We start from the raw sequence: 27,672 nt of genomic DNA, 5'->3' as shown, positions 1-27,672 counted from the left end.
GCAGGGCGCCGGGGCTGATTGGTCGGTTCGAAAGGCGGGCGCGGGAGCGGCGTGAGGCGGCCGGGCCGGGTCAGGTCGGATCCGGTTCGAGTTGGGTCAGCCCCGGGGTTCTGCGCTCTCGTGCCCGCTGTCCGTGGGTCCGGACACTCATCGGACCGGACAGACAGCAACAGCCACAGCCCTGGGCGGCACCCAGCACCCCTCTGCTCGCATCAGGCCTCCGTCGGTAAGAGAAGCTTTTAAGGGCGTTATGTGACTTGGTCAGTTCAGCTTGAAGAACAGGGCACTGAGGGGGGAATCATCGCAGTGTACAAATTTCTCGTGAGGGGAAGTGGAGGGGCAGGCCGTGATCTCTGGTGATCAGTGACATGAAGCTTCGTCAGGGGAGGTTTAGATTGGATATCAGGACAAGGTATTTTTATCCTGTGGTGGGGTTGGGCACTGAACAGGCTCCCCAGGGCAGTGGTCACAGCACCAAGCCTGACAGAGCTCAAGAACTGTTTGGACGACACACTCGGGCACCTGGTGGAATTCTTGGGGTGTCCTGCACAGGACTGGGAGTTGGACTCTGATCCTTGTGGATCCTTTCCAATTCAGGATATTCTGTGATTCAGTATCTATGTAAGTTACTGCATGTATTTTAACTTGCCACTGTCTAAATCTGTAGTAGAGCCGCACTTAGGACTGACATCAATGTCAGCCAGTTGTGCCGAGGTGCAGCTCTGTACACCTTCGAAGGGAGCAAGTCCCCTGAGCCTACCTGTGGCTTGGTCTTATTCTATTTAACCTTTCAGGTTTCCATCCAGGTGGTTCCATCATGGATGAAACTGTGGCTGAGTACATTCGAAGAACTGTGCTAAAAATCCCAAGGGATGAAATCAAGATGTTGCTGCAGAAATGGGGCTTTCTCTCTGAGGCACAGCTGAGGACTCTAAATTTCCACCAGATAAAGGACAACATTTCTCGAGAAGTTGTTCAGCTCTGTGAGGTAAATCCTCTCTTTCAGAAAATGTCAGTGACATATAGGGTGCATGAGAATCATTATGAAAAAAAACCAAATATTAATCTTTGGCCACAACACAGCCTAAAATGGCACTTTGTAGTCTGGAAAATGTAAAGCTGAGCTGGTAACACCATTGATTCTGTCTGATCTATACTAAGTATACAAATACATGTTTTGAGCTCTTAAGGTATATATGGTAGATAAAAGCTTGGTATGTTAAACCTTTAAAAAATGGGTGTATTTCTAAATTGTAAAATAAAGGCACTGATTGAAATGTGTACTTATTACAAAGCCCTGACTGAAAGCTATTTAGCATGGGTAATGATAACACTAGTTTATATGTTTTAGACTTCGAATGTTTTTTTAATGTTTGTTGTTTGTTTTTTTTAAAAAACTTTCCTTGGCCAGAATTACTCCCATTCAGCATGCTGTAAGCAAAAAAAATTATATGACACTGATTTTAGTTTACCAGGAAGTAGTATTTAAATATTTAGATTTTAGCGTACTGGAAGTCTTTAATATCATAACCCAGATAGACGCAGTTATTACTGATACATCTTGAATTCTGTAGCTTTTTGTATTATTCCCTTTGAATTTAATACGGAAAAATTGCTGGATCAAACTACAGGAAAGAAACTCTTAAGTTATTCTCATAAGACAGCAAATGCCATATTTTAAAATAGCATTTTTTTGTGAAATACTTGTATCCATAACAAATTGTGTCATGCAGTTTCTTAAAAATCTTTCCATGCTGTACAGCATAAATAAGCAATGACCAATATGTTAAAACTCCTGACAGTGAAATATGAGTCAGTGTTGCATTGTCACAAATACCCATTAACTTTCTTTCTAATTGCTTGTACATCACACTGTAAGGATTATGTTCCTCTTGCAGAGGAACATTTAAGCCTTGCTGAAATAGTTTTCATTATTTCACAAAACCTGGGACCTGGTGTGGTGCCTTTGGAGAGAGTGTGTGTGCTGTGGGCTTCAGTGCAATATCCTTTAAACTACCAATGCTGAGATTATTTTTCACTTGATAAACAGTGTTATTGGGCACTCTGGACCTGTAGTTCACTATGCACTCTTGTTCTTTCTAGGAAAATTCTGCAGACATAAAGCAAGCAGCGGTTCTAGACATAATTTGTACGTAAAAAGTGAATTAAAATGACGTTTATTCTTTCTGAGTAAGTTCATAATGCCCTTAATTATATAGTGATGACCCTTGTGGGGTGCAGATGCATTTGGGGTAAGCACATCACATTTTAGATGAATCTTTAGATGAATCTTTGTAAAAGAGGATGTGACCTCTTTTACAAAAAGCTCAAGATCAACTAAAGTATGTAACTCCTAATTCCAATATCAATTCACAACTCGATTAGACAATAGTTAAAATCAAGGTTTCTTCCAACAGACTACATGTCTTACATTGGGCAGTTTAGGTAAAACCCTTCCTTAAACATTGAACCCCAGGGATGCCCTTTATTAGCTTCTCACCAAATTATAAAAGAACTTTACATCTCTTTCAATAAAAAAATATTTTGGTTTTATGATTGCTATGAATGGTAGTTTAAGAATGTTAATACATTATATTGCATTATCAGAAGTAATATTTTTTTTAAAGTAACCTGTCTATAAAAGTACTGTAAATTTTTTTGTTCCTTTAATTCCTGTTTGTTAATACATTATGTTATTGAGCAATTCCTCTTTTTCTTAGACAACCATGTCTACCAAAACAAAAGAATGTGGAATGTTTACCAGATGAAAAAATCAGGTAAAATGTCTTTTCTTTCTCTAATGCCACAATTCTCAGCAGTTTAGTGCTCTGCTGCCTCATATCCTACATTTTAACCACAGATGTAGTGTCATCTGGGTTTTTTCTGTAGAGATTTTTAACATTTTACTGCAGCCTAGTACGAATTTTTCAGTTGAGATTATCTTTAATGTTTTAGAATACTTTCCATTAACTTCTCAAGCAATTATTATATATGAGTAACTACTAATTAAATATTAATCTTTTCTCTGTATAGCAATAATATGGGTCAGAATTAAAATACAGCTTTTTGTATAATATAATGCAACTTCAATTTTTTCTGCTTAATTTTGTTTCAGCAAAACTAAAAACATCTCCAAACTACTTCTTTTACATGCAAATCTTATTTCTGGTTGGGTTTTTTTGTCTCATGTAACAGGAGAAGACTTGGAATATTTTGACATAACAGATTTCAAAAAAACATTTAAAGGAAGGCTTCGGTCAGCCTTGAAAAATGTAAGAATAAATCCATTCTAAATTTGCTTCACGGCTGTGGTGTCAACATGTTGTTTTCATAATTGTTCCATACAGTTTGAGTCAAGATTTAAATGGAATTATTCATTTGAGAATGATAGAAACTGCATGTAACATAGGAAAAATGTACTGCATATCTGTTTTAGAAACTTCACAATTATGCTGGAAGGAATTAAAATATAGGTTTGTCTTAAAATGTGACTGGCTTCAAGAAAGGCAGCATGTTAGTGGTTTTTATCAGATCTTTTCCCAGTTTGCAGGAGCCTTTAATTGCTTTAGCTCACCAATTTCATTTGGGCAAGGGAGTAGAAAATGCCTCTGGCTGATCACATGTGTTACTCCATGATACCCAGTGGGTTCCCACTCACAACAGGAGAGGGCAACAAATCCAAATCACACTCACAGCCAATCAGCTGCTGTTCCCATCACTCTTATAATAAAATTTTGCAATATTTTAGGGGTTTTGTTGTTTATTTTTTTTTTAAGTCAACCTCCTTGAGTCAAGGTAAAAAGAAGTAAACAAGGAAATCATTAAGAATAGAAAAGGGAATGTTCAGACTTTTGATTGTGTATTCTTGAGCAGTGATAAATATTATATTCAGGTCTAAATTCACAAGTTGATTGAAAGTTTAGTTTCTCCAAATGACATATTTGGATTATTGCCACTAGCCCTCCTCCTAAACAGACATCTCTGTGTTATTTTCCCAAAAGAGACATCAGTGCCTTTGTAATAAGCTATTTTCTATTTTCAGCCTTCAGCAAAAAATGTATATTGACAGGAAGCAAAGCAATATTAGAGTTTGAAAAGTGATTTTTCTTTTTATCCCAGTTTGTGAGCTTATTGTTTTTCTGTGGAAATTTTATTTAAATACAATCTTTACAACACTTAGTGTGTTTTTTTCTTACTCAAGCAGTGGTACTAAATTATGTTTGGGTCTTCTGAAGAGAGATGTTAAGAGAGAAGAAAATCTTTATGGATACTCAAATGTGTTTGTAAATCAAAACTTTTCTTTTTCTGTCAGGTCACCATCACCTTTAAGGAATATGAGGATAATGCAATCTGGATTAGAGTTGCCTGGGGAACACCAAATAAAAAACCAAACCAGTATAAGCCCAGCTATGTTGTGTACCATTCACAGACTCCCTATGTCTTCATTTCTACCTCAGTCCTGAAGAGCACCTTGCCTCTGCTGTGTCAGGTACAGAATAAAACTGCTCAGACCCTGACTTCCCCACAGTTGTGTACAGCTATAATCAGGTTAGCTTTTAAGAGGATTGGTAAAGATGCCTCACTTAAAATAATTTGCTAAACTATAAACTGTATTTTTTTTTTCTCCTTAGCTCATGATAAAAATGGGGCAAAACCCAAATCTTTGGATTGGTGCATTGTGAATAAATTCAGTTTATTTGGATTCTTACTGCTCCTGAATGTAATTTCTTAACCAAGTCTTGGGCAGTATTCCATTAAATTGTATCAGAAGTTGAAAAATATTAGAGCAACACTGTTAACTTCAAGAACTAAGCATATGAGCTACTCAGGGAATGCTGTTCATTTCTGTTAACTTGTGGTCATCAGCTTTGATAGTATTTTTTCCTCTATTTAGAAACCTCCTCAAATTTCTGTAGTAGTAATTCAAATATTTTATGATTCTGTTTGTTTATTTTTCAGCTGGTTAAACTATGGCACTTAGCTTGTTAATACTGCGAATGCTTTAAATATTAACCTGAGCTGTATAACAATCTCTGCAACATTTTTTCAGATATGAAAATCCTAGTTAAAGGGTAGTTGCTTACCTTGAAACAAAAACATCACAATGTCTAGAGATGTTATGTTTTTTACAGATTACTAACACAATGATGATTAAGACTGATGTTAAAACAATTTCAATTTTTATTTAAAGGCCCTGATGGTTGCTTCCAATTACCATGACATCCGTGAAATGGAGCTTCGAAGTCATTCTTTAAACTCCCTTAAAGATATTGTGTTTAAGAGATATAGCCAGGTGAGCCACTTCACAAGTAAATCCTAAGTCTTGCTTTTTGTTTCAGGCCTAGTTCTTACCCCCTAGCAAGGGGGAAAATTCACCTTTTCCAAGAGATCATCCAGTTAAAATAATATTGAACTACTGAGGTTGACAGGCTTTCATGAAGGTAACATTGCAATGGGGATGCAATTATTTGGTATCCCACGTACTCTTTATTATTGTAATTCCTGATGGCTAAACTCAGACTAAAAATTACAGGAACAATTCAGTCCTAAGCTTTTTTAGCATCTTTCATTAGGCTTCCTAGAGCCACGGGTTGAAGGCTGTTGGAATGTGTGCTTAGTCTGATCATCCATGTAAAACTTGTAAATAGGGAAACATACTCAATTATCCTAAGACAGGCATTCTTTTTCAAAATTGGCTTGGCTTCCAGACTTCTAGTAATGGTCAAAATTTGGAAGATCATTTTTCCAGAATAAGAAAAAATGATATATATATTCTTTTCAGCTAGAGGTTCTAAAAGTAGAACTGAACTAAAATCTTTTTTTCCTCTCTGTCCATTTAGAACTTCCAAACTCACAGTCCAAAACCTGTGGAAGGAGGGAATGTAGAACCAGAAAAAGGTATGCTTATTTTAAATTTAAAGGCAGTTTAAATGTCATTCCTGCTGGCTTGTGAAATGAGATTGATAAAAGGAAGTGTACATGCTCCATTCCCATTATGTTATCCATCCCTGGTGCCTTAATACTGGCTGGCACTGGGAGAGGTCAGTATTTCTCTGGCTTTGGACATGGAAACCAAATCCACTCAATGCCTACCATCTCACATTCACTTGTGTTTTTCTCTTGCTAAGAACTGAAAATATAAACTTATCCAAAAAAAGAGTGCAATAAGTTCATTAAAACCATTATTTACAAATTTTCATTTGGAATAATTTGATAAAAAAAAACAGTATTACAGCAGACAATGTTGTCTTTCTGTTTTCTTTCCCCTATTCTTCTCCCCTGCAGCAGATATAAGGATAGTTGAAGAAAACAAAAGTGAGAAAGAAAGAATTCACAGACTGAACCAGGAAGTTTTTGGCAGTGGTCCCTTACCAAAACTTGAATTTGCACAATACAGGGTAGGAAAAGCAACCAATTTGATTTGGGGTTTTCTACTTTTAATGAAGTGGTAGTTAGATTAAATATCAAATTTAAGAAATATTATGGGTTTTTTCAAACTTCAGGGAGTTTTAAAATTTTAATTTAAAATATTATTATATTATATATTAATATATTATAATAGTATAATATTATATATTATGTGTTATTGTCATTGTTATTCATTTTAATATAAATGAGTTAAAAGTAAGAAAGTAAGAAACAGATTGAAATTTGGTCAGAGTTTTAAATCATGTTTCAGCCTTGTGAACTCAGCATTTCAACCTGTTTTTGTAATAAAGGTAGACTTAGACTAGCAGTGTGTTGGAGCATGAGAAATCAGGATTATTTTAAATACATGCTAAGTTTATGCTATGTATGACACCATAACTGACTTCTCGATGATGCACAGGTTTTATTGCATGAACAGATAAATTGAAAATTCTAAGAAATACTAAATGTTTTCCAGTATTACTGAACAAAGCTGCCTCTTGTTTTCAGCAGAAAACTCTGCCACATGGTGGCACCCTCCGATTTTACTACAGCATTCCTTCAGCTGGAATCATGTTGTCATTGCAAACTGGAAAGTCTTATTTAAACATAATGTAATACGTAGTATAATAAATAATTAGAGTATGTAAATGTAATATGTAATAACATATAAATAAAATATATTCATTGCTTATACTCATTGGTTAAATTTTGTGTTAACAGCTTGAGACAATGTTTAAAAGTGATCCTAAAATGGATGTTTTGGATAAAAAAGAACCATTCAGATGTTTGGTCAAGTTTTCTAGTCCACATCTCTTAGAATCACTGAAATCCTTGGCACCAGCAGGTAAGTGTTCCAATTCTGTAAAATGGAGGGAAATTCCATTCCAAATATTTCTGTCTTCTTACATTGTGCTTGTATAAGGGAACAACTTCATAGTTTGTTTAGAAAAAGAAACATAGTAGAACAAAAATGTTACCATTTTAAAAACTTATGTCTAAATATCTAACAATTTATTCTTAGAATTACTGGTTGTATATGGATACTCAAGCTGTGCTTTTAGTTTTAGTGATTTAGTTTTGTTTCAGTTTTATTAACAATTATGAAAGATAAATAATGCTTGAGTACAGCTGCAATTATCTGTCTCTCTCTCTCTCTCTCTCTCTCTCCAGGTATGGCTGATGCACCACTTTCACCGCTTCTTACATGTATACCACATAAAGCTAGGAATTATTTTAAAATTAGAGAGAAAAAAGGTTTATTTCCAGAAGGTTTTGTGAGCCCTTAATTTAAAACTGATTCATAGAGAAATATGCAATATATGAAATTTAAATGTTACCACTGCTCTTAACTGTATTTTTAATACTATTTATGAAGCTAATAAAGACACAATAATAGCTGTAGCTATTTTCTTTGCTATCATAGCTGTAGATAGCTACAATACTGCAGTTGGCCATTCATATTTTGCACAGAACACCTGCCCTGTTTGGAAGAGGGAAACAGTCCCATGCAAAAGGAGAGGGGATCTCTGGCTGCAGCTCAGGCACATTTTTATCTAAGCTGATAAATTGTATTCAAAGACTATTTCAGGGCATAGGGAGGAATGGACTTTGAGAATATAGATGTCAGTGAGAGGCTTCTATCCAGTTTTAGGAGGTATTAATTCAGCTTCCAAAGTCTTTCTCACCAAGGGCAACAGCCAGTAACAAATACTCGAAAATCTGCCTGTCACTATTAATGTCTTAGGAAACTTTATGTTGGAAGAATACATTGAAAGAGGCAATATTTTCTTTTGAGGAAGGTACATATTTACATATTTTAGAACATCTCAATTAATTAATATTTGATCCTTCTGACATTCTTGCCCATTGCCACTGTTTTTTATGCTTGGGGACAAAGATTATGGAATCAAGATGTCAATAGTCACTAATGCAAACAGCTTTGCATTGGCGTTCTTTAGAGTTGGTAAACATTGGCAATTGTATAGATATTTTCTGCTTTGTTTTTTTGATTCATTTAAATGAATTTTGATTCATTTAAAATGTACAAGTTTTTGTTTTTAATTGTTATCTGGATTGTTTTGTGTATATTTGGTGTATGTAGAATTCTAATATACTTTTAGTATCTCAGTGTGCAGAAGCAGCTGTATGTCCAGAGGTTGTATGGGCATGTTTTTGTTTTTAGGCTGTAAATAAATGTGTAAATTAGGTCTTCTCATAAAAGTTTGTTTGGCCTGACTTGACATATACTGATGTATATAATACATATATAAAATACATAATATATGTTATGAACATATGTTATCATATACTGATATTTTGGCTTGGTTTGATTTTCAGCACGCCTATAACTCACACATGAAAAGAGATTTGGGACTATCTGCTAGTGGTATGGATTTTAGGAATTCCACCTGTGTGATTTAAATGTTGATTTGATAAAATACTTAACATAATGTTAGGATTCTGGAAGAATTCCAGGTTTGGTGTGATAGACACTAAGAGTTGGCTCTTAACATGTCTCACTATACTTCCAGGATTCAAATCCATTAAGATTCCAGCATATATTTCACTCTGTGCAACTTGTTCATAATGCTCTCTCCCAAATAACCTAAATGCCTGAGATGGCAGTCATTTACCATAAAGGTAAAGTTCCCAAGTGCTCTAGAATACTGTGAGTACCTGGCCTACTGCCTCTTGTTTCTGGGAAAGGTAGTCTTCATCTCCCTTTTAACATTCTCTTTTTGGTATCTCTGATTTTCATCTCTAACTTCCTGTGAGCAGGGATATTCCAGGAACTACACAGCATTTTCAGGCAAGGAGGTGTGTATTTATTGATTTGTCAGGAAAAATCTGCAACTCTGGGGTTCCTTCTTGCTGAGCAGGTGTCCCCATCGAGGACGTGAGGTAAGGCAAAGGGGGAAAATGTGGAGACCAGTCTTGTCTTCCCCATTCCAGTTGGTCTCTTCCAGCAAATTGGAAGTTTGGGGTTGGACTAGATGATGTTTAAAGGTCCCTTTCAACCCACACTATTCTGTGCTAACCCCAGGCAGCAGAACAGCTGTAGCTGAGGGCACAGGGGCTGCAGGAGGAACACACATCCTGGGGCTACATCTATGGCATAACTCTTACCCAATAAATGGTGTTCATCTTTTCTCTTAATGTGGCCAGCTATAGGCAAAAAAAGCTGTGTGTTGTGTTGGTGATTCCAGTGTCAGGAAATCATAGAATATTCTGAGTTGCAAAGGGATCCGTAAGTTTTGTTAAGTCCAGCCAGCTCCTGGCCCTGCACAGAGCACCCCAACGCTCTTACCCTGTGAATAAAAGTGTTCCAGATGCTCCTGGAGCTCTGTCAGGCTGCTGCTGTGACCACTTCCCAGGGGAGCCTGTCTGACTACCCTGTGGATGAAGAACCTTTTCCTAATATCCAGCCTCACTATCCCGCCAGAGCTTAGGCCATTCCCTCGTGTCCTGTCACGGACCTGCAGAGAAATCAGTGCCTGCCTCTCCACTTCCCAGGGCAACACAATAACCGCAGCCCCTCGGCCGTGCAGCGGAGCCGCCGAGCGGTGTGCGCCAGGGTGGGTCCCGTGCCCGGGCTGGCACTCGCCGTTTCCCTCGCGTGTCCCGGTGCTCCCGGTGCGCGGTGTGCGCGCTTTGTGCCGCGGGAGCGCGCACGGGCCCGCGCTCGGCCGCACCGCTCGCAGCCGCCGCCGCGGGGCGCTGGCGGGCGGGGGCGGGGCCGCGCCACGTGCCTCATGAATATTCAGCGACGCCGCCGCCGATTGGCCGCCGCCCCCGGAAGCGGAGCGGGGGCCGAGCAGCTGACAGCAACATGGCGGCGGCGGCCGGGCGGCGTGGCGGGGGTTTGGGGCGGCCCCCCGCGCCTGTGAGGGACGTGCCGCCCGCCGGGGAGCTGGTGCGGCCCTCGGTGACAGAGCTGTCCCAAGTGCGGACCAACATCCTGTGCACCGTGCCCGGCTGCGGGAAGGTGCTGCCCAACAGCCCGGCCCTCAACATGCACCTCAGCAAGGCGCACCCGCTCCAGGTACCGCCGTGAGGCCGGGCCGGCCCCGCCGCCCCCTCCCGCTCGGCCCCTCACCGTGGTTGCGGGGCTCTGTCGTGGCGCAGCGCCGTGTTCCGCCCCGGGGCCTGCGGCCGGCTCGGGTCCGGGTCCGGGTCCGGGGGGCGGCTGCGGTGTTGGCTGTGCTGGGGTTTGGTTCGTAGTGAGACTACGTGGGGGTGTGGTTCCCCACCCTGAGAAGAACTGGGATTCTTCCGAGAGATTCTGAGACAATTGGGATTGTTCAGCCTGGAAAAGAGGGTGTTTTGGGGTGACCTAATTAAGGCCTTCTAGTACCTGAAGGGAACTCACAGGAAGGATGTGGGCACAAGAGTCTGGAGTGGCAGGACAAGGGGGAACAGGTTCAAATGGAAACAGAGTAGGTTTAGGTTCGATATTAGGAAAAAGATCTTCAGTGTGATGGTGGGGGAGCCCCTGGCACAGGGTGCCCAGAGAAGCTGTGGCTGCCCCATCCCTGGAAGTGTCCAAGGCCAGGCTGGACGGGGCTTGGAGCAACCTGGGATAGCGGAAGGTTTCTCTGCCCAAGGCACGGGGATGGAACAAGATGGTGTCCAAGGTCCCCTTCCAACCCAAACCATTCTGTGATTCCGGGTGGGAATAACGAAGTGTTTCTCGTTGTCTCTTGTTTAAATTTCCCCTGGTGAAAGGCCTCTGTACGTCCATGAATAAATACATAAGTGTGTGTGTGGATGGGCTGACCAGTTGTGTTGAGGATTCCTCTAAAATTACTTACAGAAAATAACTGATTTTGCACATTTTTGTAAACATACCACAGCCAGTTAAGAGTTCTTTGAGACTTGGCTTCTGTTGTTTTACTTGCTTATCACCAATCTTTCTGCAGTAAGACTTTAAAGCCCCACTTGTGAGGTGCTGTGCAAACATGCAGCATTTCCTAACCTTATCAGCTGGCAAACCATCTCTATCCCAGCGCCGAGGGCTGTTATGCTGAGGTTTTGTTTGTTTTTTTAAAAATGTCTGAGCTAAAAAAACCAGCAAAACAGATGGATGCCATTTTGGAAACAAGCCCTCATTTCCATAATACTCCTGAGCTAAGCATGTGCTGGGGGGGAGGAGAACCACAGTTTAGCAGGCACACATTGAAAGTGGGCCTTTCGGAAAGATATCCTTGCTTTTCCCAAAATCATAATGCCAAGTGTGCAAGGACAAATTGTATTCCTGGGAAACTGCAAGTGCAGCATTCATAGCTGCATTCGGAAAGTGCAGCCTCAGTGGGTGAACAATAAACATCCCTGTTTTGTGAAATGGCTACAGAGTCAAGTGTGGGTCACACGTGCTCGTTGCTGAGGAACAAAAGGAAATACTGTCAAGTGTACTTGCTGTCTCCTGTCTCTGGGTTGTTTCTATTTCATTTCCTGTAAGTACTAACAATTTTACTGTGGGTTATGTGTTAGATCTCACATGTTCGTGTAGGGGGAGGTACAGTAGAAGTTCGAAGTATTCTTTCAGGTCAGCAGAGTCATTTTGGTTGTGAGCTGATGCTCTGAGCATGCACTACAGCTGGTGGGTTACATAACTCAGGGTATGATGGATGAGGAAATGCTGCTTTCTCACCCAGCTTGCTGGTAGCCATTAGTGCCTTGTAGAATTAGAGCATACTTCATACACCTGATTACTGAATCTTGTGATAGCTTGCAATAACTACTGAAACGTGGATGGATGCAGATTTTCAGAAACTTCTTGACTTGTTTCAAGGGCATTGTAATTGAGACTAAAATGTTGTTGCGGCTTAAGGGAGGCTAAATATTTTAATATTGGTATTCCCTTTTAAGAGGTAGCTGATTCCCCAGATAAAAAGAATTTAGTAGGTTGCATTTATTAGTGAAATATGAAATTAGTGAAGAGGCAGCTTGGAAACTGAGATTGTAAGAAGCTATTGGGGAAGGAGAGAACGTAGTACTCCTGAAGAGAAAGGAGGATAACTTGGTTAATTTTCATTAATAAAAGTAGCACCAATAGGATGTTTTGATAGCAAAACCCATGAGGGATTGCAGTGGCAAAGGAAGGACATTTATGTAGGAAAGCAAGATTACCCTGTAAAAACAGTGTCAAGTGCAGCAGTACCAGGTTTTAATCTTGTGAAGTGATAACGAACAGTTTGATCAGCTCTGGTTTGTGACAGAAATAACCTGAGGTGGGGAACACTTGCAAAACAATTTGATCATACACAAATGAGCATTTAGAGTAAAGCTGCTGTGAGAAGGACAATCCTAAAATATGGCAGAGGGATATTCTGTGCCAGTACTGTAGGGTGAGATTCATATAATTTAAAATAAACCCAGAAGATGTGTAGAAAATAACTACTAAGAGTGATGAATGGCAAGTGTTTCTGACCAAGGGAAATTAGAAGAATTTAGCTTGTTTGGCCTAACAAAAGAAGATATGAAGTGTTGATATATCAATTTTTATTTACTGTCTCTTTGATAGAGCGTAAGCCAAGAAAAAAAAATGAGAGCAGTGGATATAAATGGACACTTAATATATTAGACTTGAATTTTTTATTTTAATTTTTTGATCTTTTGTCTATGTTATTTTATGGGAAGAAGGGAAAATACTTCTGTGTAGTTTAAAATGAAGCTAGAAGAGTTTATGTAGAGGAGAGGATTCTATGGATTCCTGTGATAACAGGGAGGCTGTACCCAGTGTGAACTGGAAAGGGTAGCATACCCTTGGGGTAGATTACTCAAATACTGCACTACCACAATAATTGTTATCATAAGAGTAAATGCACTTCTCTCCATGTCCTATTTAGTAAAGAAATGGCTGAGCTTCTGCTGCAAAAAAACCCATGTTTTAAATAGTTGCCTACAGTCTACTGCAACATCATTTAAAATTAATCCTTTGGAGTAAGCCTTTCTGGGGCAGGAAAACAAGACGTCACTAAGTTCACCTTGACTAAGTCTGTAGCAAGGACTGCTAATTCCCATTTTCCGAGTTGTCACAAGCCATGTCAGTATTCCTTACAGTGCAAGGGTCTGCACTGGGAGAAGTTCATTGGACCAATAACTGCCAATAGTTGTGGTGGGTGAATGTTGTAGAAACATGGTACATAAAATCAGATAGGTAAGGGAGAGAGCTGTGAGAATATCTGGAACAGGACTGGCCAGGTGGGCTTTGGGAAGATGCAAGATTAATCATTTAGAGCCACAAGGACTTGAGATAGGTCAAAACAAGATTAGTTGTTGGGTGATGTTAAATATAACACACTTAATAGCATTTTATTTAGGAATAAGTAACTCTAATTGCCAGTTACTCATCATGTTGGTATCATTTGCAGTGGGAGAGGCCAGACATATATTTGACTTAAAGACAGATCTTCTTTTCTCCTGAGGACTTGGACATGTGATGAAAATGTTCTGTGTACAGTCAGGGTTAAAAAGTGAATTGGGGCTGGAACAACTAGATTTCTTTGTGTCATGTTCCTGTTTGGGGCAGTGGCTCTAGGAGGTACAGCAATAGTCACAGTGATGTTTCAGCAGAGATAGAACAGGCCTGTTTATGAATGAGCTGTCTACAGGGAAAACTGCTGTATATAAAGGTGCTTAGATGGTTAAAGTGTTACATTAAACCCCCCTTTTTAGAGAATTACTCCAGGTTTTCTTGATATGGCAGCTGATCATTTTGGTCAAGAGGCTTTAAACATTGCTCATTTGAGTCTGGTATGTCATTAATAAAAATGAGCTTGTGGCAATACCAGCAAGTAGTTGTGTTGAGTGTGTGGAAATATACTAAAATATTGCTTGAAGGGATTACATTTTATACAAAGTATCTTAGCTTAAGAGGTGATTTGAGGGAAAACAAAATCATTGAAATATCCCCTTCCCAGCTTCCTGAGGTGTAAATGAGAAGACTTCAAAAGCAAGGCATGAGCAATGGCTGAGGACAGCATTGTTGGGCTGTGAGTAACTGCAGGCGGGTAAGAAGTGGGGCTGTGAACAGTGAAGCCCTTTGGGCCCTGGCAGCTGAAGTACACACTTTGTTTGCTTCACATTGGGAGGACTGTTGTGCTTTGTGCATTCTGTGCACAAACTGTGCTTGTGTTTGATGTAACCTGTGTAAACATGATGAGCTGGAGATCTGCCCAAAGAGGCAGTTGGGGAGTGACTTGTGTGAAATCAACCTTCCACTACTGACTGTGCTCACTATCCTCATGCTAAGGAAAATCAGATGCAGAGTTCAAACAGGGCATGGTCTCATTTCTTCCCTGAAAAATCATCTTGGGGATGCCATCATGGCTGTAACTGGCACTGGGGACTGTGTTTGGCCTCTGATTCAGACTCGGGATAGAAGATTTTAAATAGTTCACTTAAAATTTTTTGCTTAGACATAGATATCTGATGCTTCCACTGAGACCTTTTTAGATAGGGTATTTGTAGAAGTATATGGTTTGTCTGGTTTCCATGCCTGTGTCCTCAGTAGGATGGGATTCTATGTGGTTGAACAATCTGGACAATCCCACTAATACATCCTTCTTATATGTACTTTTGATGTCCTCTTTGAGCAAGTTGTGTTGCTTTCTTCTATGTACATGTGAGGGTCATTGAGACAGCTCACATGGAAAGCCTGGATAGATTGGTCACTTAGTGTTTGGAGGGTCAGAATTAGCATACCAGTTATAAGTGAGATTTGGTTTATGATCTAAATTAAGTGGCAGAGCATACTTGGCATTTTTCATTTTATTACAAGTAAACTAAATAGTGCTAACAGAATTCCAGCATCAAGGAAGTGTTGTGTTTCAGTGACTAATCTTGATGGAGCTTCACGTACTGTGCTACTAACAAGTAAAACCACATTGAATCAGCAGTCTAGGGTAGTATCTGTATGGAAATTTTTTTGGCTCAAATAACAGGAAACATGGGACAGGAAGTGTCTTGGTAAAAGTAAATAAATAGTACAGTACCTCAACTCCATAGAGCTTGTTGTAATTGCACCTGGAAATTTTGATGGGATATTTGTAAAGTGGCATCCGCAGAGGGCCACTTGAAAAAGCTCCATGTGAACTTTCAAATCACATAGGAAAGTGCCTCCAACTCATTCAGATGTGTAAACTCAGTGAGCCATAGTTGATGTGTATTCTGAATATTGTCTTGAATATGCAAACCTGTAGAATTGTCAACTTGTCAACTGGTTCTTTTTCAGGATGGAAAACTTAATGCACCAATAAGGAAGGGTTTGAAAACTTCACAGAAATTCTACTGCTGTCCTATTGAAGGCTGCCCTAGAGGACCAAACAGACCATTTTCCCAATTTTCTCTTGTAAAACAGGTATTCCTGTTCCTGAAGTATTTTCACACTGATTTAGTCCTGTCTCTACTCTGGAGAATGTGCACTTTGGCATACAGATATGAGCATAACCTCTCAGCACATAGGCAGAAGTTAGAGAACTGTATGCAGCAACTCCAAGTGCGCACATGATTTATGGGTTTGCATGTTTGCATGTTGATATTAGAGGACTTGAACCTTTTGATCAGACAGATGCCAGTATGTTGTTCTAAACTGTATCAGAGCCCCTCTCCACAAAATAAATAGATGTAGAAAGATTAAAGAAGAGGGGTGAAAAAATTCCCAGTTGAAACTGATGAAGGTTTAAACTGTGGCTGATGCTTTTAACTGCTTTTTCAAATGGTCAAGGATTAAGAGCTTTTCTCTGCTTTAATATCCAAATTAATTTGTTTACTAGTTAACCTGTTTAAGAAAACATATAAGACTTGTTTCTGCATTAGTGAGCCAAAAGAGCCCTGTGCTACTGTTGGTTACCTCTGCTGAGCTGGGGACGCTGTAGGAGCTGAATGGCTGGCACTTGGTGCCATAAATGAAAAGGAAAAATTCTTGTGTTTGCTCTGGTGTTGACCTGTACAACTTGAGATTATTTGCTCAGTTGTAGATCTTCAGGAGTGTGCACACTTACTGTGCTCTTTTGGCAAGGTCAATCTATAGATTTATTGATGGCCACAGGAAACCTTCAATGGCATTAGAATAGATAAATGTTTATTTGTGTTTTTAAGATGCATGTAGCACCAGCAGATTTGCAAACTTCAGATTCTCTCTATTGACTTCTTTAAACTTATTTGTAGTAACACTTTAAAAAAATAATTAATGCTACTCTTCAGCATTACTTAGCAACTAAAAAATTGCAAATATTTTCTCCCCTAACCATGACTTTTTTTAATCTTCACTGAAAGCTAATGTTTACTTTCCCTTGTGTATTCTAGCACTTTATGAAAATGCATGCTGAAAAGAAGCACAAATGTGATAAATGTAGTAACTCCTATGGCACAGAATGGTATTTGAAACGCCATATAGAGGTCTGTGGCAAGACTTTCCAGTGTACTTGTGGGTGCCCTTATGCCAGCAGAACAGCATTACTGTCTCACATTTACAGAACTGGCCATGAAATTCCTGCAGAACACAGGTAAAAGTGAAGCAGTGAAGTAATGATACATTCGTCACCAAGTCCTGTGTGTCTCATGTGCTGCCTTTTTGTCTCCTTTCTGTTGATTAAATAGGAAATAGGATCATGTTGTTTTAGCTGTAAAGCAGTTTGCAGTTTCATTGTTGCTTTTAGGAGTTTCTGTTTTGTTGAAGGCAGTGGTGATCATCTAATCAGTAAGATCTGGTTTCCCTACATAGAAAACAAAAAGTACTGATGACATTGCAGTGCTTGGCATAAATGGTGCTGGTTCCTGTTGCATGTACTTTTACAGTTCTGTGAGAGTAGAGATGAATTGGAAATATTTCTAGCTGGTAACTGAAGTGTGGAATGCAGTTCAGGTTGTTTTCTTGTACAGTCTAGTCATTGTTGCAAATGTTGGTGGATGTATGTTTTACCATCTATCTCTGCATGTTTAGATTTATAGTTTTAATATGTACATATATTTCATAAAGGGCAGTCTACTTTCGGAGGCCTAGCCTGTCTGTCTTTGAGGTTCAGCTGCTGCAAAATTAAGTTTTGTGTGAAGAATTGCTAATCTTTATCTTCTGTTTCCATGAGAGACCATTACCTGTACACATATTTAAGAGCTCTGTCCCTTCAAAGCTCAGTCTGAGTCAGTGTCAAAATAGCACATTAAAAGTCTTCAACAGAGTGTTTAATGTACAAAGGGGAAGAAGCTATCTAAATTTGCACATCCATTTGGATATGGGTCTCCATAAGGGGTATTGTTTGTTCTTTTTTAAATGAGAGAGCAAGGAATGACATTTAACAAAATTGAATTTCGTGGAGTCTTTTTATGTTTCAATCTGGATTAATTGTCTTCTTGTATCCAGCCTCATCTGTGACTTCAGTTTGTATTTTCAATGCAGTGACTCAAAAGAATGGAAGGCAGATGTTCTGTGTTTGAAAGAAGTATAAATTATTGATCTCATGTTCACAGGGATCCTCCTAGTAAGAAAAGGAAAATGGAAACCTCCCTACATAATCAGCAGTTGGCAGAGAAAGCAAACGAAGCATTCGGTAATACACACAGTACTGCTCCTGGCACTCAGGAATTGGAGTCCTCTGAAGTGAAAGTAGCGGCCTCTCTTGAAGGCTCCTGCAGTTCCAACTTCACAAACCAAATGCAGCCAAAATGTGCACCAAAGATGCTTTTACCGAAGCCCAAGGTGGCTTTGGTTAAACTTCCAGTGATGCAGGTTGCTCACTTGCCTGTGTATGTATCTGCAACAGACTCTTCTGTCAAACCTGCTGTAGTGGCTGTTGATAATCAAGGTTCAGTTGTAAGTACTGTTCATTTATTGCCTCAATCTATAGGAATTCTGATTCCAGCCCTGGAGGCAGAAACACTTGTATTTAAAGACAGTATGCCTGTTTCAAAAGTGACGACTTCTGGTGATCGTGAACCAGTGAGTACTGGTGTACAAGTTGAATTGGACAAGGTTACATCAAATAACACAGGGCAAGAGCTGGGGAATGTTTGTCACAAGAGCAAAATTTCTTCAATAAATATACAGACTGACTTATCTTATATCTCACAGAGCTTTGTACCAGCTGCAGCCTGGACTCCCAATTCTTCTGTGTCCTCTTGTTCTCAGACAGATCTGTCATTCAGTTCCCAGGTTTCATTACCCATCAGCGTACAGACACAAACGCTGCTGCCTGCTTCCAAACTGACTTCATCCATAGCTGCTCAGACTGATGCTTTCAGTCAGGGCTGTTTTCCAGCATGTGGCATTTCCAGAGAGACCCAAACCAGTAGGACACAGGACTGTATTGATGGAAGAGTACAGATGGACCAGGCTGTAATGTGCAGCAACATTTTTGACAATGTTCCTTCATCATATAATGTTTCTACTCACATTGAACTTCCAGAAAACAATTTAATGCCTGCAAATATAGATCAAACTTTGCTGCAAAGAAGTAGTTGCAAGAGCCTGAATCAGGATACAGTTAAGTCTGAATCCCTTATCAGCTTCAATGCACAGACTAATATACTTCCACCTCAAAATACAACGGATAATCAAACCCAGACAATGGACTTGTTAAGTGATCTGGAAAACATCTTTTCAGGAAACATGTCTGGCCAGACACTGGATAATCGTGGCCTTTTGTCTGAGACAAGTTCTAATGCTGACACACATCTTCCATCTGGTCCATCACAAAGCACAGGGATAGACTTCGACATTGAAGAGTTCTTTTCAGCATCCAACATCCAGACTCAGACTGAAGAGAGTGAGCTTGGTACCCTGAACTCTGAGCCAGTTTTGGAGTCGCTAGACATTGAAACTCAGACTGACTTCTTATTTTCAGATAGTGCCACTCAATCATACAACTGTCGAGGCAATTCTAACTTCTTAGGTTTGGAGATGTTTGATACACAGACACAGACAGACTTGAATTTCTTTTTGGACAGTACTACCCACCTGCCTTTAGGAAGTATTCTGAAACAGTCCAGTTTCTCGATGAGCACTGACTCATCTGATACAGAAACCCAGACGGAAGTATATATGGCTACTAAAAATACACCTACTCAGAATATTGAAAGCAAAGTCCAGCTCAGTAGTGCTGAGACACAGACTATGGACAGCTGCTTTGAGAATCTGGGGAGTTTATTCCTCACCAGCAATGAAACACAGACAGCAATGGATGACTTCCTTCTGGCTGACTTAGCCTGGAATACAATGGAGTCTCAGTTCAGTTCAGTAGAAACACAGACCTGTGAAGAGCTGTGCTCCTTGTTCCAGAGCTCTGACAAGCCCAGCCACTGAGTGCTATGTAGTATAACTGTTTCCTGTGGTTTGAATTTAACTTATTGGGGTGGGAGAGATGGCTTTACCAAGTGATCCACTTAGCATTATTGAATGTACTTGTCATGAGCAGTTGACCTAAGAGACTTTTCATGCTGAAGGTACTCTATTGAATATGTAACTTTACATAAACTATGTGTGTATAAATAGAGGGGAAAGGGGGGGCTGTAACAGGTTAATGTACATTTGAACCTTAAAGAATTATGTGGTGCCTATGTTTTTCCTCAAACTTCTTTACGAAGCTGTTACTGCTTTCATCTAAGTGGAAGAAATTTTAAAGTTGTTCTCTGTATCTCTCTCTATTCCTGGCTTACATGCAGGGTTCCAATGTGCTGGACCAAAACCCTGACCTGTTCAATTGAGATGCTTCCCTGAACTTACGGGGGAGGATTCTATTAGTGTAAGCTACTTCTGTTTACTTTTTTTAGTAGCTTGTATTTTAAATCCGGCATGAACATAATCAGCCGTATTGTCTTTTACTTTATGCCTTCACAGCTCTTTCTCCTGCATAAGCTGACATTTTCCAAATACCTGTCCAACACACTAGACACATAGAGAGTCTTGAATTGCTGAAAATATTTATTATTAAAAATGTGTGTAGAAAGCAGTATTTTTTTTCCCCTGAGTGGCACTGATGCTCTTTGAAAGGTAGGAAAAGAATTTGGAAGTCGTAATCGTAGGGAAAATTAGTATGTCGTCCTTTTAGCTAGTGTAATAAATGGGACTAACATTTTTAGAGTCTTCAGAAGGGATTTGCTTTAATTATTTCTCTCTGTAAGATGCAAATGTTACAAGGTGTGTGCCTCAGAGACTGGAATCATTTGGTTTTGCTGAAATTCTCCTAGCTTTATTGAGATACAAGTTGAGAAATGATACAGTGGTTAACTACCTTAAGAGAAATCTTTAAAAATGGGCAATTAAATTCCTTAAAACACTCACCTTGACTCCTGTTTTTGGACTTCCTGCTTCCAAAAACAATTGGAATCCACACAGCAGAGCTGGGAGATCAGCTCACAGAAGCCCTTCCAGAGCAGCTCTATCTTGCTTTTGCACTTTGCTCTGCAGCCCTCAGTTCCTGCAGCTCTTACAAATTCCCCGAGTATAGTGAAATTCACACAAACTGATTTTTCAAAGAAGAAGCATATGACTTCTTGGCCCCTTTTTTTTAATGCTTAGGTTTCCCCTCCTGCCCCTGTTTGTGATATTTTTCATTTACATTAAGCGAGTTGTGAATGTATGTTGGAATTTGGCCTTAAGTAATTTTTATCTCTTACTATAATATCTGTGAAATGTAGGCCTCTGGTTTTGTACTGGACAGGTTTTAGTTTCTGTAACCTTAAAGGAAAACTCTTTCTGTCAAATTCATGGGCCTGTAACAGACTTTACTCCTCCATTGTTGGAGGGGAGGTATTGGCTGCATATTTACTGTGCAGCCCAGCAGCAAATGTATGTCCAAGCCTTAGGTTTTGAGGACTCCCTAAGCTTTGTGCTGCATATTCTCAGTTCAAAGATGTGGGAGTTAAGTTACTCATCCATTGCAGCCAGCTTGTTTTTTGTTGCAGATGAGCAATACCTTTCTATTTTCCTTTTTTTTCCTTTGTCTTTTCCTAATACTCTTTATATTGCCATGTTGAGTGTCTTTACCTTTACTGAAATAATCTCTTTAGGTTAATTCTGAAACTCACATTTTCTTTCTGAAACCTCATCTGTGTTGCCTGTTTGATTTTTCAACATTTCTAAGTATGATTTCAGACACTTGCAGTCTGGATGAAGAAACTGCAGAGCAGAATCTTGCAGTTCCTCAGGAGAAAGTAACTCTGCTGTGGGGAATGCCCCCAGGTTTCACAATGTCTGTAGAGTTCTCATCTGAAGGGTGGGATATATTTAAAAAAGGAAGGCCTCACTTGTTATTTTGTTTCTTGTGAAGATATGACTGACTCATATTTACCTGCCTACTTTGAAGTTGAGAGATAAGATAAAGAACAACATTAGGTTAATTTATTCTATTGCAATGTCTTTCTAGTAGTGTTGCAACTTCTCATTTTAAAGTGTTTTTCCTTCTCCTTTCTTCCCCTGGCTAGAATACCAGAGAGCACTTCTTCATACACTGATTTCTGTGTTTCCCATGTGCAAGTTGTCTGTACTGACATGTAAAAGAGAGCAGTTCCTATGAACCTGGTTTGGAAAAAGGGTCTTTTCCACAGCTATAGAAGCTGTTCATTACCTCTGAATTTAGAACATCAGTCTTTACTCTGCAAGAGAAGGAGTCTTGGGTGCTGAGGAGCAGAATTACTGATGGGTTTGAATTTTAGTCATCTGAGAGACCAGTGAGGTTTAAAGTACTTTGAAACTAATTTACAAATTAGAGTGATAATTGCAATGTTGTTGTGTAAGCCAAAGCTCTTAGGATCCAGGACTGTCAGGAAAAGACCCAAAAGTTTGTGTGGATGAAATCTTACAATGTAATAATTACCCAGTTATTGTACTTTGTAATTAAAAGCGTTTCTGAGCTTTGTGTGTTTTATTAGAACATGCAAATCACAATATTTTCACTCATTCTATTGGTGTCAAACAGTTTGGACTTTAATTAGGAGAACACAGCACAACATGAAGTCATTTATTAAAACTGCAATGTTAAAAAATTGTTAAATGTGTGCACTGTCTTAGGAAAGACAAAGTTAACTTCTGACCAAAATTAACTTCTTTCTTCACTAATTTGGTTCTCCATAAATTATTCATAAAAGTGAAAAACAGGTTTGTGTCATGTATGTGTGGCCTAAGTCACTCAGTCTGGATTTATTAAGTATTTTTATGAAAATGTGGAGACTGCAGCCAGGCTTCATAGTTTGGTGAATCCCACACAAAACTTCATCTAATCTGATCTAAAACGCTATTGCTGAATATTACAAATTTTTCATATTTAAACAAATTCTTGAAAAAGGCTGATTTTTTAATTTTTGCCTTCATTATAAGATAAACTTCAGACACAACTGTTTCTGGGTAGAACTAAAATACTTACCTCCCTTTTCTGCAGTTTATCTCTGATCTGATTTTCAAGGCACTGTATTGTAAGTGTTGGTCAGCAGTGACTTTTACTATCTTTTTTGTATCCTCTATTGCCATTAGAGCTGATACACAGAAAGTAACATCAGATTCTCTGTAGCCTCTTAGCACAATTTTTATCTGGAAGTGATACTAATGTTAGGTGTACTTACCCTTTGTGTTTCCTGCTTAATTCTGTTAAGCTGTGATTGCTGAATCTTGATCTGGATGCCTGTGTAACATTATTATAAAACTGAATAAGTACTTTTGTAGTTTCATTTGTGCTTTTCTTTAATATATAAAGAGTCAAACAAAGGAAACAGCAGATTTGGGACTTGAATTCTGTGAGAACATAAGCACAAATAAGCTGAAAAATGAAAGGTCTGTCTTGTTACCTTCCATATTTGTTTGTCAGAATGCTAAAAGTTTGTCTGACAGTAGATGTTTCTTCTTCTTATGGCTTTATTTGTGTCTATTTCTCCTAATACACCTGTAAATACTGTCTGCTGTGTGTAAGGGAGGGAGTCCTCCCCAAAACTTTGTGTTGGCCTAGAAAAATTGGTAGTTTTAAGTCAGTTTGCTAATGCTATATATTCTTAGTTATGCGAAGCTGCTTGTATCTAGAAAATTCTCACTTCCAAAGGATATGAAAGCATTAAAAAATGTATATATGCTTGCAGCTGTAAATTAAACAGCTGCAAAAGAAACTTTGTGAAACCTTATTTAGTTTTGAACAACTTGATCAGTGTCTGTAACTTAATGTATGTAACTAACTCCTTACAAATCTTTATTTCAAGGCACAATAGACCGTTTTTTCCTGTTGGAAACGAGAGGCTGAATTTCCCTGTTAGTCATATGGACCCCAGTTGTGTAGGGGCAACAAAACAAAGAACGATGGCTGCCTTCCACTGTTCTAAATCCTTATGCTGCTAAGATGTGAATTGATTTTTTTGTGAGGCTGGATAGAAACATAAGAGCTGGCAGGACTGGGGGCTTAGGGGGCTAGAGGGGGATTAATAGCCTTTTAAATATAGGGAAAGTTAATAGAACTGATACTGAATCAACATAGGGTGCTCAACTTGCAAAAGAACGTGTTCCTGAAATGGCAGCTTGGAGGTGAACCAAATGTACTTGCCTTTATCATTAAGGTTGTACAGCTTCCTTTGCTTTAATATATTTCTGACGTGCTGATTTTTTTAAACATGATCTTAATGTACCATTTACTGTTCCAAATGCATTCACACCAAACTGTTGGTAACGTTCTGGGCCTTGCAAGCTTTTTCATTTGTTTGGTTTAAGGTGCTGCATGCTATGCTTGTGTCCTGGTGGGATGGGCCTCCTGTACCCAGGCTGCCATTGACAGCAGGAGCACTGTGAGGATACGGCTGTTTAATGGTAGCAAACCAGTGCATGGTGCAATCATGCATCTTCTGTTTCTTTTGTAGCTGTTTTTTTAAGAGTTGATGTGAATTTAAATGTGTGTGAGAAGGACTTGCTGCTTAGAACATGACTGAATTCTCTTGTTTCAAGTGCCATTGCTATGCAATGAACCGAACTCAGCACTCAGCCCCGCAGTGAGGGTGAGGGAATGTTTGTTTGTGTGTGTGACTCTTCACTGAAAATGTAACCGGACTGCCTGAAACGGTGGAAATTCCTCAAGGAACTGCCGGGTTAAATAACAGAAGTCCCTTTACTTGTGACCATTTTTCATATGCTGGCTTTATGGTACCTTCAACTAGCAATGGAATATAATAGATGGCTTGTGGTGATGTCAGCTCTACATTTCGCAACATCCAGTACTTAACATCCTTCAAGCACCTGCACGCAGAGCCAGATTGACTGTACCTCTACCTACAGACATTTGCAAGTGCATCTGTGATAAAGCTAGATATGAAAGATGGCCATATCTTTACGTCTTAAAGACTTCAACACCTGATTACAATCTCATTTAAATTTGTAATTATTTGGAATGAATGAGTAATAAATCTCATGGATGAGTCTTTCCCAAAGCGTGTGTGAGTTAATCTCAGCAAGGCTGAGAAATGTCCTTAAAATAATTTTCTTGTCATTACTGATAGGATTTTTTTTATTTAGTGGGCAAATGTAGTTTTCAAAGGATGTTCATGTTTAATTCTTGCTATTTAAGCCAGTAAACTTGCAGTGACCAGACAAAATCAAGCGTTCATTTCTTAGACCTATTTTACAAGTGACAATCCCAAAGAAGGAATGTTGTCCTAGTAACTGTGAAATTTGTAATTACATTATTGCATGCAGAGAAAACTTTGTGCCAAAATACTGTTCCCTCTTTCCCTCTGTTGGAAACTGAAGTGTTACACAAAGCTACTAGTAAGTTATTCACAAGTATTGAAACGTTTTGTTCACAAATGAAGCACTTATTCAGTCGTGTAAATTATACATATTTTGGAATAAAGTTAACTTCAATCATTTTTTGCCTTCTGTTTTAATGGCCATGATCTCTGCCTGCAAAGGCCTGGGTAGGGGATTCAATGACTATTGGCAAGTACCACCCATTTCTCCTGAACATACTCGTTTTAATTTACAAAATCTCTGTGAACTCAAAAGCTTTCAAAATGTATCTTACAACATCAGTTCTTGATCTCTGGAGGTGCAGAAAGGTTCTCTGTCTCAAACCTCTCGTCAGCACATGCAAAATATAATTTTTACCTTGTGTGTGCAGTGGAATGAAAACCTCTGCAGTTTCAGCTCTTTGACAGATACCTCACCTCTACAGTAGATTCTCAGGACAAGGTTTCTTTGCTTTCTTCCTCAACCTTACCATCCACCCCTCCTGTAGCTTTTAAGATCTCTGGTGTCATAATACCAAGTAGAAATTCTGCTGTGTTATGATGGTTTGTTTTCAAAGTATCCTATTCTCTCTAGCACCTTATTATTTTGTAATGTATTTTATATAACTAAGAAAATATTTTTTCCTTCTGTAAATATTAAAAAAAACCCAAACCCTAGAGTGGCTTGATTTGAGTGTGTGTCATACTCTGTCCTTTTACTTTCTGCAGTTCCCATGCTTAGTGATGATCCCACCATTTTCTGTTAATTGGAGGATATAAAATGCTAATTTCTGTTGTTACCTGTAAGTCATGTGTGTGATTTGGAGGAGGTGAATGAGCAGAAGCCTCATGGTTCATCTGCACTGTTCCCCTCAGCTGTAGTCCTGAATGAAGCATTCCCTGGAGGACAGCAGGAAGCTGCTGTGTTCAGCCCAGTCACAGTCTGAGGTAAGTATTTGCAAACAGCAGCATTCAGGTATTTCCAGAGGGAAAATTGAGGTATTTATGGAGGGAAGGATGTCAAAAATATCTAGAAACTAAGTTCCTGTTCAGAGCATTTAAAATCATGGAACAGTCAGATGTGTAAGATCCTTCTAGCAGTAACAGCCATATTCCCATCATAGGGATGGTTCTGCTTTAGATGAAGCTGTTACTTCAGGCTTTTCATCATTCAGAACAGATTTGACTTGTGGGCAAAAGTCAGGTATTTTGACAGACTGCACCTCTGGAAACTTTACAAATGGTAGACAGTCCGAAAGGCAGGAAAAACTAGCTCTTGATTAAGAACATGAGAAGAAAGTGACTGTTCAGAGATAGGGAAGCCCTGTGTATTTTCAACTACTGTATTTTCAAATTACTTTCTTGCCTGCTGTTGCTGAGAATTTTGCTGGCAGTGAAAGTGTTCCTGACTGATTGGGTTTAGTTCCTGAATTTCCTTCACTTGAAGAAATTGCATGCTGGCAAGCTGGTTGTTTTCCATCAGAACAATGCAATTAGAGGCAGATTTTCTCTCTGGCCCCAGAATTTGACAGTGAATCAGTCCTTTGGATGTTTGGACCTAAAACAATAGGAGAAAAATGTTGATTTAACTTTCAGGTGTTCCATCATTGTGTTTTTACATTGTTGTAAACAATTCACTTGTTTTGTTTTGGCACCTTGAATGCAGGAAGCACTTCTGGCTGATCCAGCCTGTAACTTTATTTCCTTTCCTTGAACAGGAATGGTGGTGTTCTTGAGAGAACTTAACACAAAAACAAGAAGCTGTTGTTTCCTCTGCTGGAAGAACCTGGTGTATTCAAAGGCACATAACTCAATTAAGCTTATGATGTCTAAAGTGTTGTGTATGTTTCTTTATGTTCTAGGCCTTTAGTCAGCAGGTTTTTTTGGCACTCTGCTGCAGGTCTTGTAGAATAATCTGAGTGTGGTCTATGTTCTTGTGTCAGGTTATTGTAAAACCTCTGTCTAATCTGTTTGATTTGACAGTTTCAAAAAACACAGCAAAACTCTTACCTGGAATGAAACACTGGAAAACAAGGAAATAATGTTTATGGTTTTCCCTGTGACTTTTTTTTTTTTTTTTTTTTTAATGTAGTCCTAAAAAACTTATCGTCTGCAATGGTTGCAACTTAAAATTAAAGCCAAACATCTTTGGCTTTACTTTTAATTGGTAATGCGTTCATTTTTCAGCTTTCTCACAGGAAGCATCATTATTTTCAATTGTCTGAATGGAAGAAGTGATCTTCTGGATTTTGAAAAATGTTTCTAGTTTCACATATATGTATATATATGTATATGTTTGCATTTTCTGTTTAATGGAAAATGCAACTGAAACAAATATATATTAATTTCTTTATCCTGAGGCTATTTGTGAAGGATGCTGGTTTTGTAGAGGTTTCATTTTATGTCTAAATATGGAAAACAGATTAGAAAATATTTTACCATGGGGGGAAAGGTACAAGAAGAAGGAAGGAAGGAAGAAGAAGGGAAGAAAATGGTCTATTAGACCTAGCTGTGAAAAAAAAAATAAAATCTGCAACAAGCTTATTTTTGGGTGTATAAAGTTGTGAGCTAATG

General features: G+C 39.0%; 2 protein-coding genes across 3 annotated transcripts; both read left to right on the top strand.

Moving 5' to 3' along the window:
* The first annotated feature begins 65 nt into the window (after positions 1 to 65).
* On the top strand, positions 66 to 8,617 carry CENPN (centromere protein N). 2 transcript variants are annotated; one of them, XM_014257125.2, is made up of 11 exons: positions 66 to 226; positions 795 to 988; positions 2,104 to 2,149; positions 2,721 to 2,777; positions 3,196 to 3,272; positions 4,313 to 4,489; positions 5,192 to 5,293; positions 5,841 to 5,898; positions 6,289 to 6,398; positions 7,132 to 7,255; positions 7,582 to 8,617. In XM_014257125.2, exons 2-11 carry the CDS (start codon positions 818 to 820, stop codon positions 7,695 to 7,697), a joined length of 1,038 nt encoding a protein of 345 aa, XP_014112600.1. In that variant the 5' UTR covers positions 66 to 226; positions 795 to 817; the 3' UTR covers positions 7,698 to 8,617. The 2 variants fall into 2 exon arrangements, with proteins under 2 accessions (XP_014112600.1, XP_005528242.1); XM_005528185.3 differs by having other exon boundaries at positions 6,286 to 6,398; positions 7,582 to 8,616.
* A 1,623-nt stretch (positions 8,618 to 10,240) lies between these two features.
* Positions 10,241 to 25,239, top strand: ATMIN (ATM interactor). The gene is made up of 4 exons (XM_005528184.3): positions 10,241 to 10,453; positions 15,647 to 15,772; positions 16,720 to 16,919; positions 17,881 to 25,239. The coding sequence occupies exons 1-4, from the start codon at positions 10,241 to 10,243 to the stop codon at positions 19,709 to 19,711; spliced, it is 2,370 nt and encodes a 789-aa protein (XP_005528241.2). The 3' UTR covers positions 19,712 to 25,239.
* The last annotated feature ends 2,433 nt before the right edge of the window (positions 25,240 to 27,672 follow it).

This window comes from Pseudopodoces humilis, chromosome 14 (genome assembly GCF_049639895.1).
Source record: "Pseudopodoces humilis isolate 2021_Gansu_Grassland_sample_001 chromosome 14, ASM4963989v1, whole genome shotgun sequence".
NCBI lineage: Eukaryota > Metazoa > Chordata > Aves > Passeriformes > Paridae > Pseudopodoces > Pseudopodoces humilis.
Note: the sequence above shows the minus strand (reverse complement) of the source record. Positions and strands in the feature narration are given on the sequence as shown.

What these genes read in the sequence shown, in the direction of transcription:
- CENPN (XM_005528185.3), top strand. Translation starts at nt 818, where the DNA reads ATGGATGAAACTGTGGCTGAGTACATTCGAAGAACTGTGCTAAAAATC. An exon ending in AGCGGTTCTAGACATAATTT is followed by an intron (nt 2,150 to 2,720) that starts GTACGTAAAAAG and finishes TCTTTTTCTTAG; the next exon opens with ACAACCATGTCTACCAAAAC. An exon ending in TTACCAGATGAAAAAATCAG is followed by an intron (nt 2,778 to 3,195) that starts GTAAAATGTCTT and finishes CTCATGTAACAG; the next exon opens with GAGAAGACTTGGAATATTTT.
- ATMIN (XM_005528184.3), top strand. Translation starts at nt 10,241, where the DNA reads ATGGCGGCGGCGGCCGGGCGGCGTGGCGGGGGTTTGGGGCGGCCCCCC. An exon ending in GCAAGGCGCACCCGCTCCAG is followed by an intron (nt 10,454 to 15,646) that starts GTACCGCCGTGA and finishes GTTCTTTTTCAG; the next exon opens with GATGGAAAACTTAATGCACC. An exon ending in GAAATTCCTGCAGAACACAG is followed by an intron (nt 16,920 to 17,880) that starts GTAAAAGTGAAG and finishes TCATGTTCACAG; the next exon opens with GGATCCTCCTAGTAAGAAAA.